The following is a 14,244-nucleotide window of genomic DNA, read 5'->3' as shown; positions in this document are numbered from 1 at the left end:
TCATTAAGGATAAATATCCAACAAATATTCATGTCGTTTCTTTTATCATGTTACTCAAAACATGAAGCTTTTATAAGGAGTGCAGAGAGAGTTGCACATTATGTAGAACAGGGAGGGAGAGGTCACATTAGTTTAACCCTATCAGAAATCGGATACTCTGCAAACACTTCTAACATAGTTAAAAATGACTCAAAGGTCCATACTGTATGTTAACATCAATAAAAGTATGTCTGTGGGGTAAAAACACATTCTCCCAGCAGCTCACAGCAGATTGTTCCTCTGTTTGCACAGGAAGCTGTGTGCAGGAGGATTTCACTGTCCCTCGTCAGCACTAAACTGTTCACTGCTCACATTCCTGCTCCCACTGATAGGTGTGTTTGAATGAGAATAATAAAAACAAATCATGAATGTGTAAAAACAACAGCTCTTGTGAAGGGAATGTTTATTCAAACAACAAGTCAAGGTCGTCATTCTTTTCATAATTCACAGCGAGTTAAATTATCACTGGATTCACCTGAACATTTCTTTTAAAATGTCCCAGAAGGAGCAATAGGATCTCTATCATTTTTGAACAGTTTTGGTTATTTAAAATAAATTTGAATAGAGAGGCGAAATCCCTCCCTTTCCGGGGGAGCTCCATGGGACCTTATTTCGGAAAAAGTATGTATTGAAATCAATGGCGAGAGAAAGGTTATCTCTCGATCCCTTTTGAATTGTGCCACAAACTACACACATGATGTTTGTCAATTTAAAAGATAATTTTGAAGTCAAAAAAATTAAAATGTGTCGTAAAACTGAAGTAACACTTTTTTTTGTGTGAAATAGCTCAATGAACTACAACTCCCATCTCACACCAAGAAGGCCGTCATGTTGGCACATTTCACTTCAGAATGAGACGAAAAGTATTAAAAGAGGTGAAAATCACTAGAAGTCTGGGCATGTTGAGAGCTGTACATACACACAAGGGTAGTTAGTCGGTTCCGTAAGAGCCAGCATGCGGGACCGGGATTCTGGGATTTGTAGTCTTTCTTGTTGCATATTTTTCATAGTCTTATATTTCAACAGTTTTACGACAAACTNAAAATGATCTGAAAGTGAAAAACGATCTGAAGGTGAAAAGTAATGTGAAACCGGAAAAAACAAGATTTGAAACTGAAAAAAATATTGTTTTGAATCTGAAAACGAAAAATCTGCAACTGAAAAAAATAAGGATTCAAATATCAAAATATGTATAAAAGTGAAATCTGAAAATAAATATTTTATTCAAAAGAATTGCTAAACTGAATCAAAATAATATTCAACCTGAAAAATGATTTCAAATACTTATTTTTATTTTGAATACATCATTGTATTTTTCAAAGTTCAGGATAAAAACTTGAACTTTCAAATAAATTGTATTTTTTTTAATGATCAAAACTTATGACCCTGAAATAGGTCCATAATGCTGACATTAGCAGTATGGATTTAACACACGGGACACAAATAGTACGTTTGTGAGCTTTGAAGGTATTTTTAACCCTGTTTTCTGTCCTTATGCCAAGCTAATTTCCCCCCTGCTTTCAGTATTTGTGCTAAGCTAAGCTAAATGTTAGCCCTGCTCAGTCCTTATGGTAAGCTAAGCTAACTTTTAAACCTGCTTTCAGTCATTGTGCTTAGCTTAATATAAGATATAAGAGTGTATGTATGTATGTATTTGTATTCTAAACTTTAGAAAGGACGAACCTATTTGCCAAACATGTTAACACTATTCCTAGAAGAGGTAAACATTCACCTTCACATTTGTTGCCTTAAGCACATTGCACTGCTTCACTTGAAATAAATATATTTAAGTCACGTTGTTTACGGCATGAGAAAACACGGACGGTTTGTGTGCTCACCAAATCTAAATATTTTTTTTCCGTGGAGCAGCTGCTCGTTACTCAGCCAGTTGTGACGAAGCCGCTGATGTTTTCACATTTTAGGTCATCAAAATCAAACTGTATCTTAATTACGTTTCAGGTTTGTTTTTAATTTATCAGATTTCCAGGACACGGTCTTTGAGATCTCTCTGGGTAACGGATAGGACACAGCAAGGCTCCAGACAGTCAGGAGGAATGATGTTTGTTGGGTATCTCAGTTCTGAAGCATCCCACCAGTTTGACTAATTAAAGAGTTCTGTTTCCAATGTGTCTAATCAAAGGGCCTCTGTTTGATATCCGAGTGTGTATGTGAGGTCTGTGGCAGCAAAACTCACCAGAGAGGGTTTGATCCCGATGCTCTCTGCGGCCTGGAAAGCCAAGGTCAGATTTTGAACCTGAAGAAAAACAAACCATTTAGACTCTGTGAAACTCACTGCGCCCCATCATGCTGCAACAACACACATGGTGCTGCAAGAAGCAACAATTAGCCCTGAAATAAATGTATTACCCTTACCAACGCTCAAGAGACATATATCTATACTTTGAGCCTAATTAACATCCCCATGAACTGCCTTCCTTTATATTCAGCCATATACCTCATTTTGAAACTGTGGACTTAAGTAAAGCCACTTCTCCACAGAAAAAAAAGCGAGAAATCAAAACCTAACATTCAAACTGTCCTCCTACTGGAGCACCGTTGATATAAATGTTCTTTCAGTCCTTCTTTAAGTTGTGTTTTTGAAGAGAGGACATATAATTCTCAGTTTTATGTTATATTTGTATTTTTTGCCTCTACTGTGACATGCTTTAATGTTCAAAATTCAGCAGTGTGGGAGAGAAACTCCCTTTAGCCTTTGCAGACCATTTACATGCACAAAAACCCATATAATCAGGGGTGCACACAACTTTCTCAGTGAGGTACTCAGATGAGTACCTGGAGTAAGTGTTTGGTACTCCAACTTCCGGCTCCCCTCAAAGTTCCCATGAAGCCCTCTGTATCGCGAATATCAGCGGGTGGGGGTGCTAGTGGAGTATGATGAAGCCCTCTGTATCGCGAATGTCAACGGGGGGGGGTGGGGTTAGTAGTAGAGTGCAGAGCTTCGTGACCACAGAGCGTGTGATAGCGCAGTGCTGCTGTACAGGCCGACGTTAACAGCAGCCCTGTCTTTGCACACGGAGACCGACTCCGTCGTCCGGTGATCCAACCGCCTTATGGAAAAGCTTCACATATACATCGGTACGCAAATGCGCTTTGTGACACAAGTGACGGTACGCATTTCAGATTGTTGCCGCGCATGCGTACCTGCGTACCACTTATGTGCACCCCTGCATATAATTCTCTCGTTCTCTCTCTCTCCTCTTCTCTTAAAAGCCACAAGACTCCTTTGACAAAAACAATAGTTTTACTTTGCAGAACTCAAAAGAGTCTAGGTCTAGGAGCTTTAAAGAAAGCATAGACGCAATGATGGCGTCAGTTCAGTAGTGGAAAGGCTGTCTCACAGCAAGTTAAAGTGGGGAAAGTATTCTAAACATAGCGTACAATAACATTCATATTGATTTTTCTCGTTTGCTAAAACTTTTCCTTCTGCCACAGTCAACAACAATGACATATACTGTACATAACACATTATGGATTAGTACCTCATCTAACCCTATATACAAAATTCCCAACTATTCTCTTCAAAAGAAACTAGACATCACAACTGGGATGATGAATTGATATTGATATGACCTATCTTTCACCTAAAATATTAGTTTGACTATAACATTGTTTTCTAACATCTTTATAAAAGTAAAGGATGGAAGTAATGGAATCATCCGAAGGACAAATTATTCTGGGAAAAGGTTACAGTGTTTGGGCCTCAGGAAAAGTCACTCAGCACGAGTTATTACAGCCAACATGCTTCTATTGGATTATTCAGAAAGAAGTCTATCATCAGCACAATTTCACACACTCACCCCAACAAAACGATGCACATGCCTAAATGACTCATTTGTCACGTAGGATGTGTCAGAGGTGTGTGTCTATTGGTTTAATATCATAGCAAGCTGAAAGAGCCGCGGCTAGAGGAGCCATATTGTTTGTACACTTCCAAACCACCTGCATGTCCACATGACAGCTGTCAGCACCCAGGAGTCCCCTGCCTGCCATCCTCAGGATCACCAACATCCATAATTAATCTTCAGGCTGCACTTAATGCTATGTGGGCATTATGGCAGACCTATAAAAAGTCTACAGCCTCATAAAGGAAGTCAATTTAGCAGAGTTTAATGGTGGAAAATGGCTTCCATGTATTACAGAGATTTTATTTGTCTTTTGGTAAATGTACATTTTTTAGACCGTTTTCACAGTTTACACGTTTTCCACAACAACTTGCTGTGGCTTTATGTGTGGTATTTTCTGGAGACATGGACACCATGGACACCATGACACTGAGTCTGCAACTTGTTTGCTGTACTCAACTTTACTTCCTTGAAGGTAGAGTTCCTCAAAGACACTGTGAAGAGTCTACCGTACTAAACAAATGCTTTCTCGGGATTCATCTTTAACAATTCAACCTCCTACACACAAAATAATTTAGTCAGCCAAGCATCCAGTCATTGTTGTGGTAACCTTTTTGGGGCTCTGTGACATTTACACTATGCTCTGTACAATACATGGGAGTGACTTCACTGTTCTGTTGTAAACTGATATGAACGGGAAGTGAGTCTGCGTTTAGAGTTGGAGATGTATGCGTGTGAGGAAAGACTACATTGAGGAGAGAGCCTCACTGCATCAGTTTTATTATGCGCCTTTTGAATTGTATAACTGCTGGTGAGGCACTTTCCAATGGAGATAATGGGTCCCTGGGCATTCAGAAGGCCCCACGGACTCCCCTACACGGATGCAAAACACATATTGTTTAGTTGTTTAGCTCTAATTTTGTGTTGCTTTGTGTTTTTTTGCAGTCGATTTCTGTCACATTGTACAATAGTTGTTTTAGTGTATTTCTGATCATCACTTTCTGTATTTGTTTTGTAACTCTTTCTAGTCGTTTTCAGCCTCTTTGCAACAATTTAGTTTCTATTTGTTGTTGTTTTGCTCTCTTTGCAGCTTATCTGTCTCTCTTTTATGTTTGTTTGATTTCATTTTGAGTATATTCATGACTGTTTCAGAGATATTTTGTAGGTGGAGCCCAGGGGGGGCTTCCTGACACTTTTGGCCCCTGGGACAGTTCCAGGTAGGCCCAATTCTGTAACCCATCTACGCACTGAACCACCTTAAACTGTAAGTGTGAGGATATTACTTGAGGGTGTGTGTGCGATCTTTCTATATTTGTCTACCTTATCTTGACTGATGAGTTCCTGGTACGGGATGTGGGCGGGCAGATATGTGTGTAAGAGGGCGCAGAAAGCCAAGCCGTCACTCCAACTGCTGCTGAAGTTCGTAACATCAATATTCTGTAGAGTGAGAACAGAAGAGGAAGCAAACAGCAGAGGAAAAAACATAGAAGTCACAAATCAATATCATACATAATGAGCTTAAAGTGCCCATAATGCGAGCAAGTAGCCTCTTTACAACATGAACAGGCCATGAAAAAGCCATTAAGTCAAGAGAAAACATGGAAATTAGAATCGAATGCTATAATATTCTGTTCAGTCCATTAATCCTTGGTCGTGTATCCTTCGGGGAAGTAAGGATAATCTTCTCCTTACAATAAGCCTCCGATGCTCTCTCAGATCTCTTCTCTTGTGGAAAAACGTGTATAGCAGCACGTACGGTCTGTTGTGATTGTGTGTGCATTGTCACCTCACACTACACAGAGTATTCAGGGTCTGATAAAAGTAGAACGTTTGGAGGAAAGACTTCCTCTGGGCCATTGTTTGGCATTGCAGGCTCCCTACTGGATAGATAAGGTATTTCCTGTGTATTTCAGGTACATTTGATTATTTTCTACATACTAAATCATTTAGTTCTTACAAAAAGTACATCTAAATTATTTAAACAATTAACAAGCACATTACTAGACACACACTGGCAGCTTCAAGGGACCACTACAATCCAGAGTGTATCCTCTGGTGATCAGGAATTTAAGTAGAACATGTGATTGAGATCCATTTAAAAGTTGGTGAGATGGATTGCGTGCACCAAAAGGGCAGACAAACTGAAGAATCAACATAACCATTCCTCTAGATATGCCATTAGTTTGGCTTAAAGAGGGCATATTATGCTCATTTCAGGTTCATATTTGTATGTTGTGTCTCTACTGTGACATGTCTCCATGCTTTCATGTTCAAAAAGCTCTTTATTTGTCTCCTACTGCCTGTGCTGCAGCATCTCTTTTCACCCTCTGTCTGAAACCACAGCCCAGTCTGCTCTGATATAGTGATTCCACTTTGAACATAGAACAGTTCACCTTTTCCCTTTTAAGCATACTTTTCAAGAGGAGAATAGACACATTGTCTTAATTGTTTAGGATAAAGAAAGTCTGTATGTAAGATGCTAAAGACATGCAGCCATGAGGTGTTTGCTGTTGCTCTCTTCACTCCTGGCCCTGTGGACCCGAGCTAATCCAACCAGTGATTGAGTCATACAGGTGATGCCATGGGGAATGTAATTAACTTGGTGATAGGACAGAGAAACAGCAGAGCTCTGGCTCCTGAGGACACAAATTAAAAGTGGCTGCAGTAATGAATATTCCCCTGAGCTCCTATGACCGGTTGACAGATTGTCATTACCGATTGCCTTCACTCATCTCTATTTCAGTTTAACACTATCTCTAGTTTCAAGGCGATACAAATCTCACCTCAACAGCAACAAGTGGTTTATTGTTGTGGAGTTCTTACTCATGCTGCTATAAACTGGCAATCGCTTTAGTCAGTAGTTTCTAAATGTGCCTAAAGCTCCATGTAATCCTTAACGTATATATAGCTGGGTGGATGTCAGACATGTAGTTGTCACAGGATGAACCCTAGTAACCTTTGAAATATTCAAATCTTAGTGATAATGCACACATACACTTTTGTACAGCAAAAGTTACAGACACTCTTCACCTATAGACTCTCTACAGAGTCAGCCATACTCCCAACTTAATGTTGTAATAATTAGTACATGTTAGCATGCTTATAGGCCAAATTAATGTTGCTGTGAAACATCTCCCTACTGTACATCTGAAATGGATAGAGTTTTAATATCCCTTACAGCAAAAAAATGATATGTTAAACTACTAAATACGTTTGGAGAGATCAGCCAATTACTGTTCCCCAACTTCAGTCATTAGGGAAAGCCACAGAGCGTTTGTGGTCACAATGGGATCTGAGGGAGCAGCTGCCTCATCTGAATGAAGCCAAACAGGATGGAGTCCTGGGCTCAGGCTTTGCTCAGGTTCACCATCATGTGCCCTCTAATAGTCAAGTATCACACACTCATTAACTTATGATCATCCTGAGGGAAACAATCCCCAGAAGAAACTCATTTAAAAATAACCTCCTATAATGATATCTTTAAAAAACACTTTTTACTTCTCTCCCAAAAGTGATCTCTATTAAGCAGAGCAGATTTTGGCCATCTCCTGTAGTGTTTTGGCCCAACAGAGGCTGGGAGCCAGTCTCGTCTCCATCACTCACCGCCTGTTTATTGGCTCTGTGGGGCCGACCTGTGTAGTCCTGTCAGCCCACATTCCTCTCATAACTCCCCACTATTCTCTATCAGTAATGTTTGTGTGATGTATTTACACATTCACACACACACACACAGAGGGAGGGATAGGGGGTTAGTGAGACAAAGAGAAACAATGACTAATAAGCTGATAGGAGGAGTTGCAGAGTGCAGCGTTCATGGGTAATCTGAGGAGAACAGATTTCCTAATCCACGCAGGTATGTTGTAGTTCAGGGTGTGATTAGGAGAGAGAAGGGGTTGGGTGGGGGGAGGGAGGTTGGGATTTGGTCAGGGTTAGAAAGAGAGGGAGAGGCATGAATGCTAAAATAGCAGCGGACAACAACGGCTCTCTGGGAGCCGGCTCAGAAAAGCAAACACAGCATCAAGCGACAGGAAGCGTCTCGCTCTGCACAAAAGGCCGAGCCGTGGCTTTTTAGGGCTCACAGAAAGAGAGAGAGAAGCAGGGGCTTGTACAGAGAGGGGGGAGAAAGAGATCATATCAAATGTATCTATGTTTATGAGCTTTGCTCTACCTCAAAGTGGGACATAGATAAGATCAATGATTGTATCAGTAATTCAATTAAGTGGAAATGAGGCTGGAAAGCTTCATCAGGTAATAAAATACAAACGGAACTGTCGCCTACAACTGTTGCTCTGAAGACTGGAAACGGCTCATCAGCTCTGCAAATATTCTTATGGTGTTTAAAAAGAGACTCAAAATCTAGCAGATCTACCTTTATTGAGTTATTTTAGCAACACAATCTGATAAGCTCGACAATAGCTTTACTCATAAATAAGATGTACCTACAGTTGGTCGCTAAAAAGCACATTTTAGCGTGCTTACAAATCTTAAATCTTTCCAGAACAGCACATGACTAGGGCTGCAACTGATGATTTATTTCTTACTATCCAGTCATGAACATTTCTTCAAAAAACAAGTTTTGGAGGACCGACATACTCATAATACAAATAATGTGTAAAACGAGTGCAAAGAGAGTGCAGATGCTGAACACAGCACATTTTCGGCATTTTTCTTTGAGAAAATGACCCAAATATTTAATTGGTCATCAAAATTGTATTTTTTTTTTACTGTTGATTAACGTATTAGTGAATGCTAATAGATTTGTGTGTGACATAGGCTGCAGAGGACTTTAAAGTTCAGAACAGCATATCCTCTCTGCCTGTAAAACGTTTAGAGATGGAATTCACAGGCGAGCTGGACACGAGCCAGGTACTAAACACCCCGCCGACAGCACTTTAACACTGTGTGTGCAGCAGTGTGTGTGCTCTCTCTGCTGCCACATGTGAATGCAACCGGACTGGTGTCGCATCCCGTAACATGGAGTTAAGCCCATCTGTTTCATGCTATGATGACACTAGCCACCCAGATGTAAAAGTGCCATTGCAGCTAAATGTAGCTCTTACTCACAGTTAAAGAATGTAAAAACACAAAAGCACCATGTAGCGGTCTAGTTGGCACGGAAGGATGGAGGATGACACACACACACACACACACACACACACACACACACACACACACACACACACACACACACACACACACACACACACACACACACACACACACACACACACACACACACACACACACACACACACACACACACACACACACACACACACACACACAGTGTGTTAAAAAGCCATCCGTCCAAAGGGTGAAAGCAGGAGACATGGAGCCTGAGAGAGTAATGAGCTAATCTCAGTATATTTCAAAGAATCTCTCCACCTCACCTGCACTGAATGAATAGGGCAACAAGAAGACAAACGACCGGGAAACAAATGTGAAACAAAAATAGAAGAGGAAACAAGGACTGAGGGGGAGAAAACAACAAAAATGAAATGAGAAAGTTTGTAATGGAGGTGAAGAGGGAGAGACAGAGAGGGGAACGCCCTAATGTATCATGCAATGAATCACAGTCATGAGCAATGACAGGATGAAAGCCCAGGCAGGGGGGGGTACGGAGATAAAGACAGGGCAACAGTGAAGGTCACAGAGATGGTGCAGCTCCACCTAGATCCAGCCTGTCTCTGTACAGTTTAATAGACTTTCTCATGATAGGGAAAGGACAGGAACAAGAAAGGAGCGGTTGTTCACTAAATACATTACATACTACAACGATATTGTTGCTGCATACAAAAGGAAAAATCCAAGAAAAAAAACTGAACAATGGCAAATTGTTATTCGTCTAAATTCTCCATGAGCTCACTTCACAGCTATTGCAAAAATCATACCACTCCTAACCATATATAATTATCTTTACATTTAAAACAGACCAGATCCAAGCACTAGCCGTACTGATTTATTCTCCACTCTCAATGTGTCTTTCCTATTACGCCTTTGTATCTTTGATCCCCATATTGTTTTTTCAAAAGTTGTCTCCCTGTCTCTTGACCTTTTAAAAAGCCACATCCTGGAAATTTTTCTGTAATAGGTATCAATCTTGTGATTCAAAGTGTTTAAATCAGATACATCCATTTACCAGAAGTCTGCCTTTTTTGCACGTAGGTATGAGAGCCTCAAATACGTTTTTTTTTTCTTCTCAGACTGGGCCAAGATATTGTTTGGCTGTTGATGTTTTGGTTAACAAAAAACAATACAGCACACTCGAAAGTATGTATGGGTAACATTTGAGCTAAGCTTTGACCCTAATTTCTAAATTAAACTCCCATTTTCTTATCTTGTGTTTTTGTGTGTCTTTATAGCCCATCACAATGAGATTACCTTGGTCCTTTAATATGTGCGTCTACCTGTTTTTACCTATGTCTGCATATTTTCTTTTTGATCTGTAACAAAGAAAAGTAAATAACGACATGTCCAAACTGCAGTGACCCCTTTACTGTGTTCAGTTGTAATTGTATTTTACACTGATGATCTCACTCGAAGCTCTTTAATCCTACATAATTAGAAATTGAAGTAATAGTTACTCTTGAACTCGGACCCTCTTCCCCTCCTCAAAGTCTGACCTCAATTCCACCCTCACATGGGGGTCCATTCCTGCTCCTTCAATGTCTTTGTGCGTGCGTGTGTGTGTGTGTGTGTGTGTGCGTGTGTGTGTGTGTGTGTGTGTGTGTGTGTGTGTGTGTGTGTGTGTGTGTGAGAGCGAGTTTCCCAGACGTGGCCGGATGGCCCAGCTGAGCCTAATGTTCAGAGACTTTGGTCATTGTTTCCATCTTGAACAAACAACATATTTATTTTTGTATGGCTTTTATGGTTAATTGAGGGGAGGGGGGGGAGTTTAAAAAGTGTCCTAAATGTAGACATCAAAGAGCCTGATAGATATACAGTCTGAGACTAGTGTATTTCCAACAGACCAGACTTTCTAGAAAATCTATTGAACATGGCCCAGTAGATATTCTGCTTTTAAATACAAGACGACAAATGTGTTGCAATTTGACTAAGGTGTCAAGTTTTGATGCAAAAATATGAGATTTTGCTATTGAAAGTTACAAAAATTGGCCCAACTTGCTTGGGATCACATTCCCATGTTATCTGGCTGCAAACAAACCACACTGTCCATTTAAATAAAGAGCAGGAACATGTAACACACACATAGAAGTCACAAAACATCCGGTTTCAGGCGGTGCAGGACCATGCTTGTTTGAGTCGTATCTTACAGCTGCTTTGAAAACAGTCGTATAAGCGGTCTTGTGTTTCAAGCCTGTGTCCACTCCAGCTCTGACGTGCTCAGCATCCCTTGTGAATTTTTATTTCCTGTGAGAGGCCGTTCTCTCCCAGGGCCGAGTCAATCGGAGCGAGCTTAAGGTCCTCACTGATCGATCTGTGCTTCCCGGAATCTGACATTTGAGGTGTCGGAGCCTGTCTGGGCTCACATCTCCTCCGCTGAGAGTTTAATACAGGTCATATGTTCGACTACTCTAAGGACCTGGAGGCAGCTTGTGGATAAACACACCCCTTCACACACACCCCACATGTTCCCTCATGGATTCAAGTGGCTCATCTCCATAGTGACAGCAATAACATCCTTATATTTGGTGTTTTTAAGTTTTCCATCTTTGTGTCTAACCATTATCTGTCAGAGATGTATGATGTATATGCACACTATGCTCACAACAACACATTCACACACATACGCTTGCTTCTCAATATGCATGATTTAAAGCACGTAGGCCAGGTTACTGCTCTTTAGGGCGTTTTATCACCGCTGATTTCTCAATCCAGTTCAGGATCTGATTTGGGATATTTCAAATATACTATATTATAATAACAATTATTTCTGTTTACTCAATGTTATTGTTAATGTTCCGATATGTTTGGTATTTCCTCAATATTTAACCTCTTTAGTACATCTTAAATGACTCCTTCACAACCTACACTGTGATGTGTGTGAAGTGAATCTTCCAGCCATTATCCCCATATTGATCACAGTAAACGTGCCTAGATCAGGCTTTGTGTACAGCTATAATCACACAGCTTAACCATGCCCTCGGCAGCTATTTGCACGTAAACATCAGACAACCCCCCGGCACGCTTACAATAGCTCCCTCTCTCTGTTTCACTTTCATTAGGCTGCTGTTTGACCGGAATGTCCGCCAACAATAGGACTGTAATAACAAGTGGCACAGGGCTGACCCTCCCATGGGCTTTGTCTCGCAGAGCGCAGGCTCTGGCTGGCAGATGATATAAGAGCTTGTTTTGAAAGTGAACAGCGACGGGGAAAACTGTCTCTTCAATAGTGAACATTAATTATGTAGCTAGAAGATTCCCAGCATATATGACAAATGAACTAAAGAGCCAATTAGTGTTGAGTTATTACCTCGTTGACCTTATTTCACAGCAGAGAAGAAAGGGCTGCAAAATATATGTGGATTTATCGATAAAGCTACACCTCACTAACCTTTATCAGAACAGAGCACGAGCATGGCAGAGACAAAGGAAGACAAAGCAGGCTGTCTGGATGTGGTTGCATTTAAGTTCATTTCCTGGAGCTGCAAACTGTGTGAATGATCAGTAACTATCTGTGCATTACGCCTGTACTCCCATGTGGAAGGAGGCAACTCTGCAACAGCCTGACCTTTCCAGCAAGCATATGAAGCGCAATGCGTACTCTGACAGTAACCTTTTTCCCTCAGCTAGCCGTGAGACTGTATAACCAGCACCACTCTACTCCGTTCCATTGACTGTAAATCATGCACAAACACTATACGTCACATACACAAACATACAGTACATATCCAGGCATCCTAGACAACAGAAATCCCCGCGGATTGTAGTGGAATTCACCAGAAAGGCTAAATTCCCAAGAGGTAAAAAACAGCTGCTCTCATATATCTCTGTGGGAAAGTTATACACCAAATCTACAAAATATTTGGGAAATATTTTTGAATCTAAGTAGCAGGACCTTTTGGTCTATCTATAGCCGCTTTCACACCACTTTGCCGTACTTAGTTCCCAGTACTTAGTCCTGCCGAACTCTTTATAGTCTAGCAGGAAGGGCCCTCAGATGTTGAGATACCCCTACCCGAGGTAGAACAAAACACAACAATAATTTTTCTTATTTTTAGGGTCTCCCATTAATGAAATCGATTGTTGTCAAATTTTATTTTGGGGGGAAAAATGTTTTTTTGGTTGTTCTTTAGAACTACCCCAATCCCTGAAAAAGAGCCAAATTAGACCAGGCCGAATATGGGAAAGGTGACAAAAAAAGCCCATAACTTTAGAATGATCACTCGAGTCTTTTCCTTTTCAGATTTGCTGAGTTATGAACCAGATGGCTGTCCTACATCACCAAATAGTCAGACCATTATTTACCTAAAAGAATACTGAATTATAGTCCTGTAAACTTAGCTTTAGTTTAGACAGAAGTTGTACTTTTTGGTGATAGGAACATAGGACTCCATCACTTTTCTCTCATTTATCAGAAATCCCTAAAAAATATACCATTACTGAATTGTCTAGGGTGCTATTGAACACTAACCAGTAGTTGTACGTAATATTCATTTCAACAACATGTACAAAGAGCAATGTTTCAGACAGCGATATGGTGTCACAGCCCGAACCCAAACCTTTGTTATGGAGTCCTATTGGCAAGGGGTGGATTGTCAGATATGGGGCCATTCAACCAGTGCTATTTACAAAACCCCCAGCACCTACAGAAGTGAGAGACATAGGCGCTTTCACACCGGAGTACTTTTCCCCGAACTTTTCCCTTTTAGTTCCGATAGTTCCTGGGATTTTGCGTTCACACCAAAAAGAGAACTTAGTTCATGAGAACTTTCCCCCCCTTTTCAGTCCCTGCTAGAGAGCAGGTACTTTCCTGGAGAGAAAAAAGTTCCAATTTCTGATTGGCTGGGCGAATTGCAAACCACGCCCAGTAACACTCTGAAAAGTTTTGTGAAGCCGCCATTGTATTTGCTGGCATTAGCATTATTAGCATTAGCCCCTAGTAGGACAGTAGGGTATAATGNAAGCCTCTAAAACATAGGTGTAAATAGTACAGGTTTTATTGAAACTGGAACCTTAATTCAAAGTACAGTATACAAATCATCAAAATATGATGTGAGAGGTCAAGTATATAGATTAGGGCTGTCAGTCGATTAAAATATTTAATCGCATGATTGTCCATAGTTAATCGCGATTAATCGCACTTTTTTTATCTGTTCTAAATGTACCTTAGAGGAATATTTTTCAAGTTTTTAATACTCTTATCAACATATGAGTGGAC

General features: G+C 40.5%; 2 protein-coding genes across 3 annotated transcripts in view; one reads left to right on the top strand and one right to left on the bottom strand.

The window, feature by feature from the left end:
• The window catches only part of specc1 (sperm antigen with calponin homology and coiled-coil domains 1), a 65,468-nt gene that overhangs the window by 1,127 nt on the left and 50,097 nt on the right, over positions 1-14,244 (bottom strand). For both annotated transcript variants that reach the window (XM_010767244.1, XM_010767245.1), the window contains exons 11-12: positions 5,223-5,339; positions 2,234-2,293 (exon numbers count right to left, since the gene is read on the bottom strand). In XM_010767244.1, coding sequence (XP_010765546.1) covers positions 2,234-2,293; positions 5,223-5,339 — 177 coding nt within the window. The remainder of the gene's footprint in view (positions 1-2,233; positions 2,294-5,222; positions 5,340-14,244) is intronic.
• zswim7 (zinc finger, SWIM-type containing 7) overlaps positions 1-14,244 on the top strand; it is a 63,531-nt gene that overhangs the window by 38,924 nt on the left and 10,363 nt on the right. The window lies entirely within an intron of this gene.

The sequence above is a fragment of the Notothenia coriiceps genome, unplaced genomic scaffold, assembly GCF_000735185.1.
Source record: "Notothenia coriiceps isolate Sejong01 unplaced genomic scaffold, NC01 NC01_scaffold00004103, whole genome shotgun sequence".
Classification (NCBI taxonomy): Eukaryota; Metazoa; Chordata; class Actinopteri; order Perciformes; family Nototheniidae; genus Notothenia; species Notothenia coriiceps.
The sequence above is the reverse complement of the archived record's forward strand: the minus strand, read 5'-3'. Positions and strand labels throughout refer to the sequence as shown.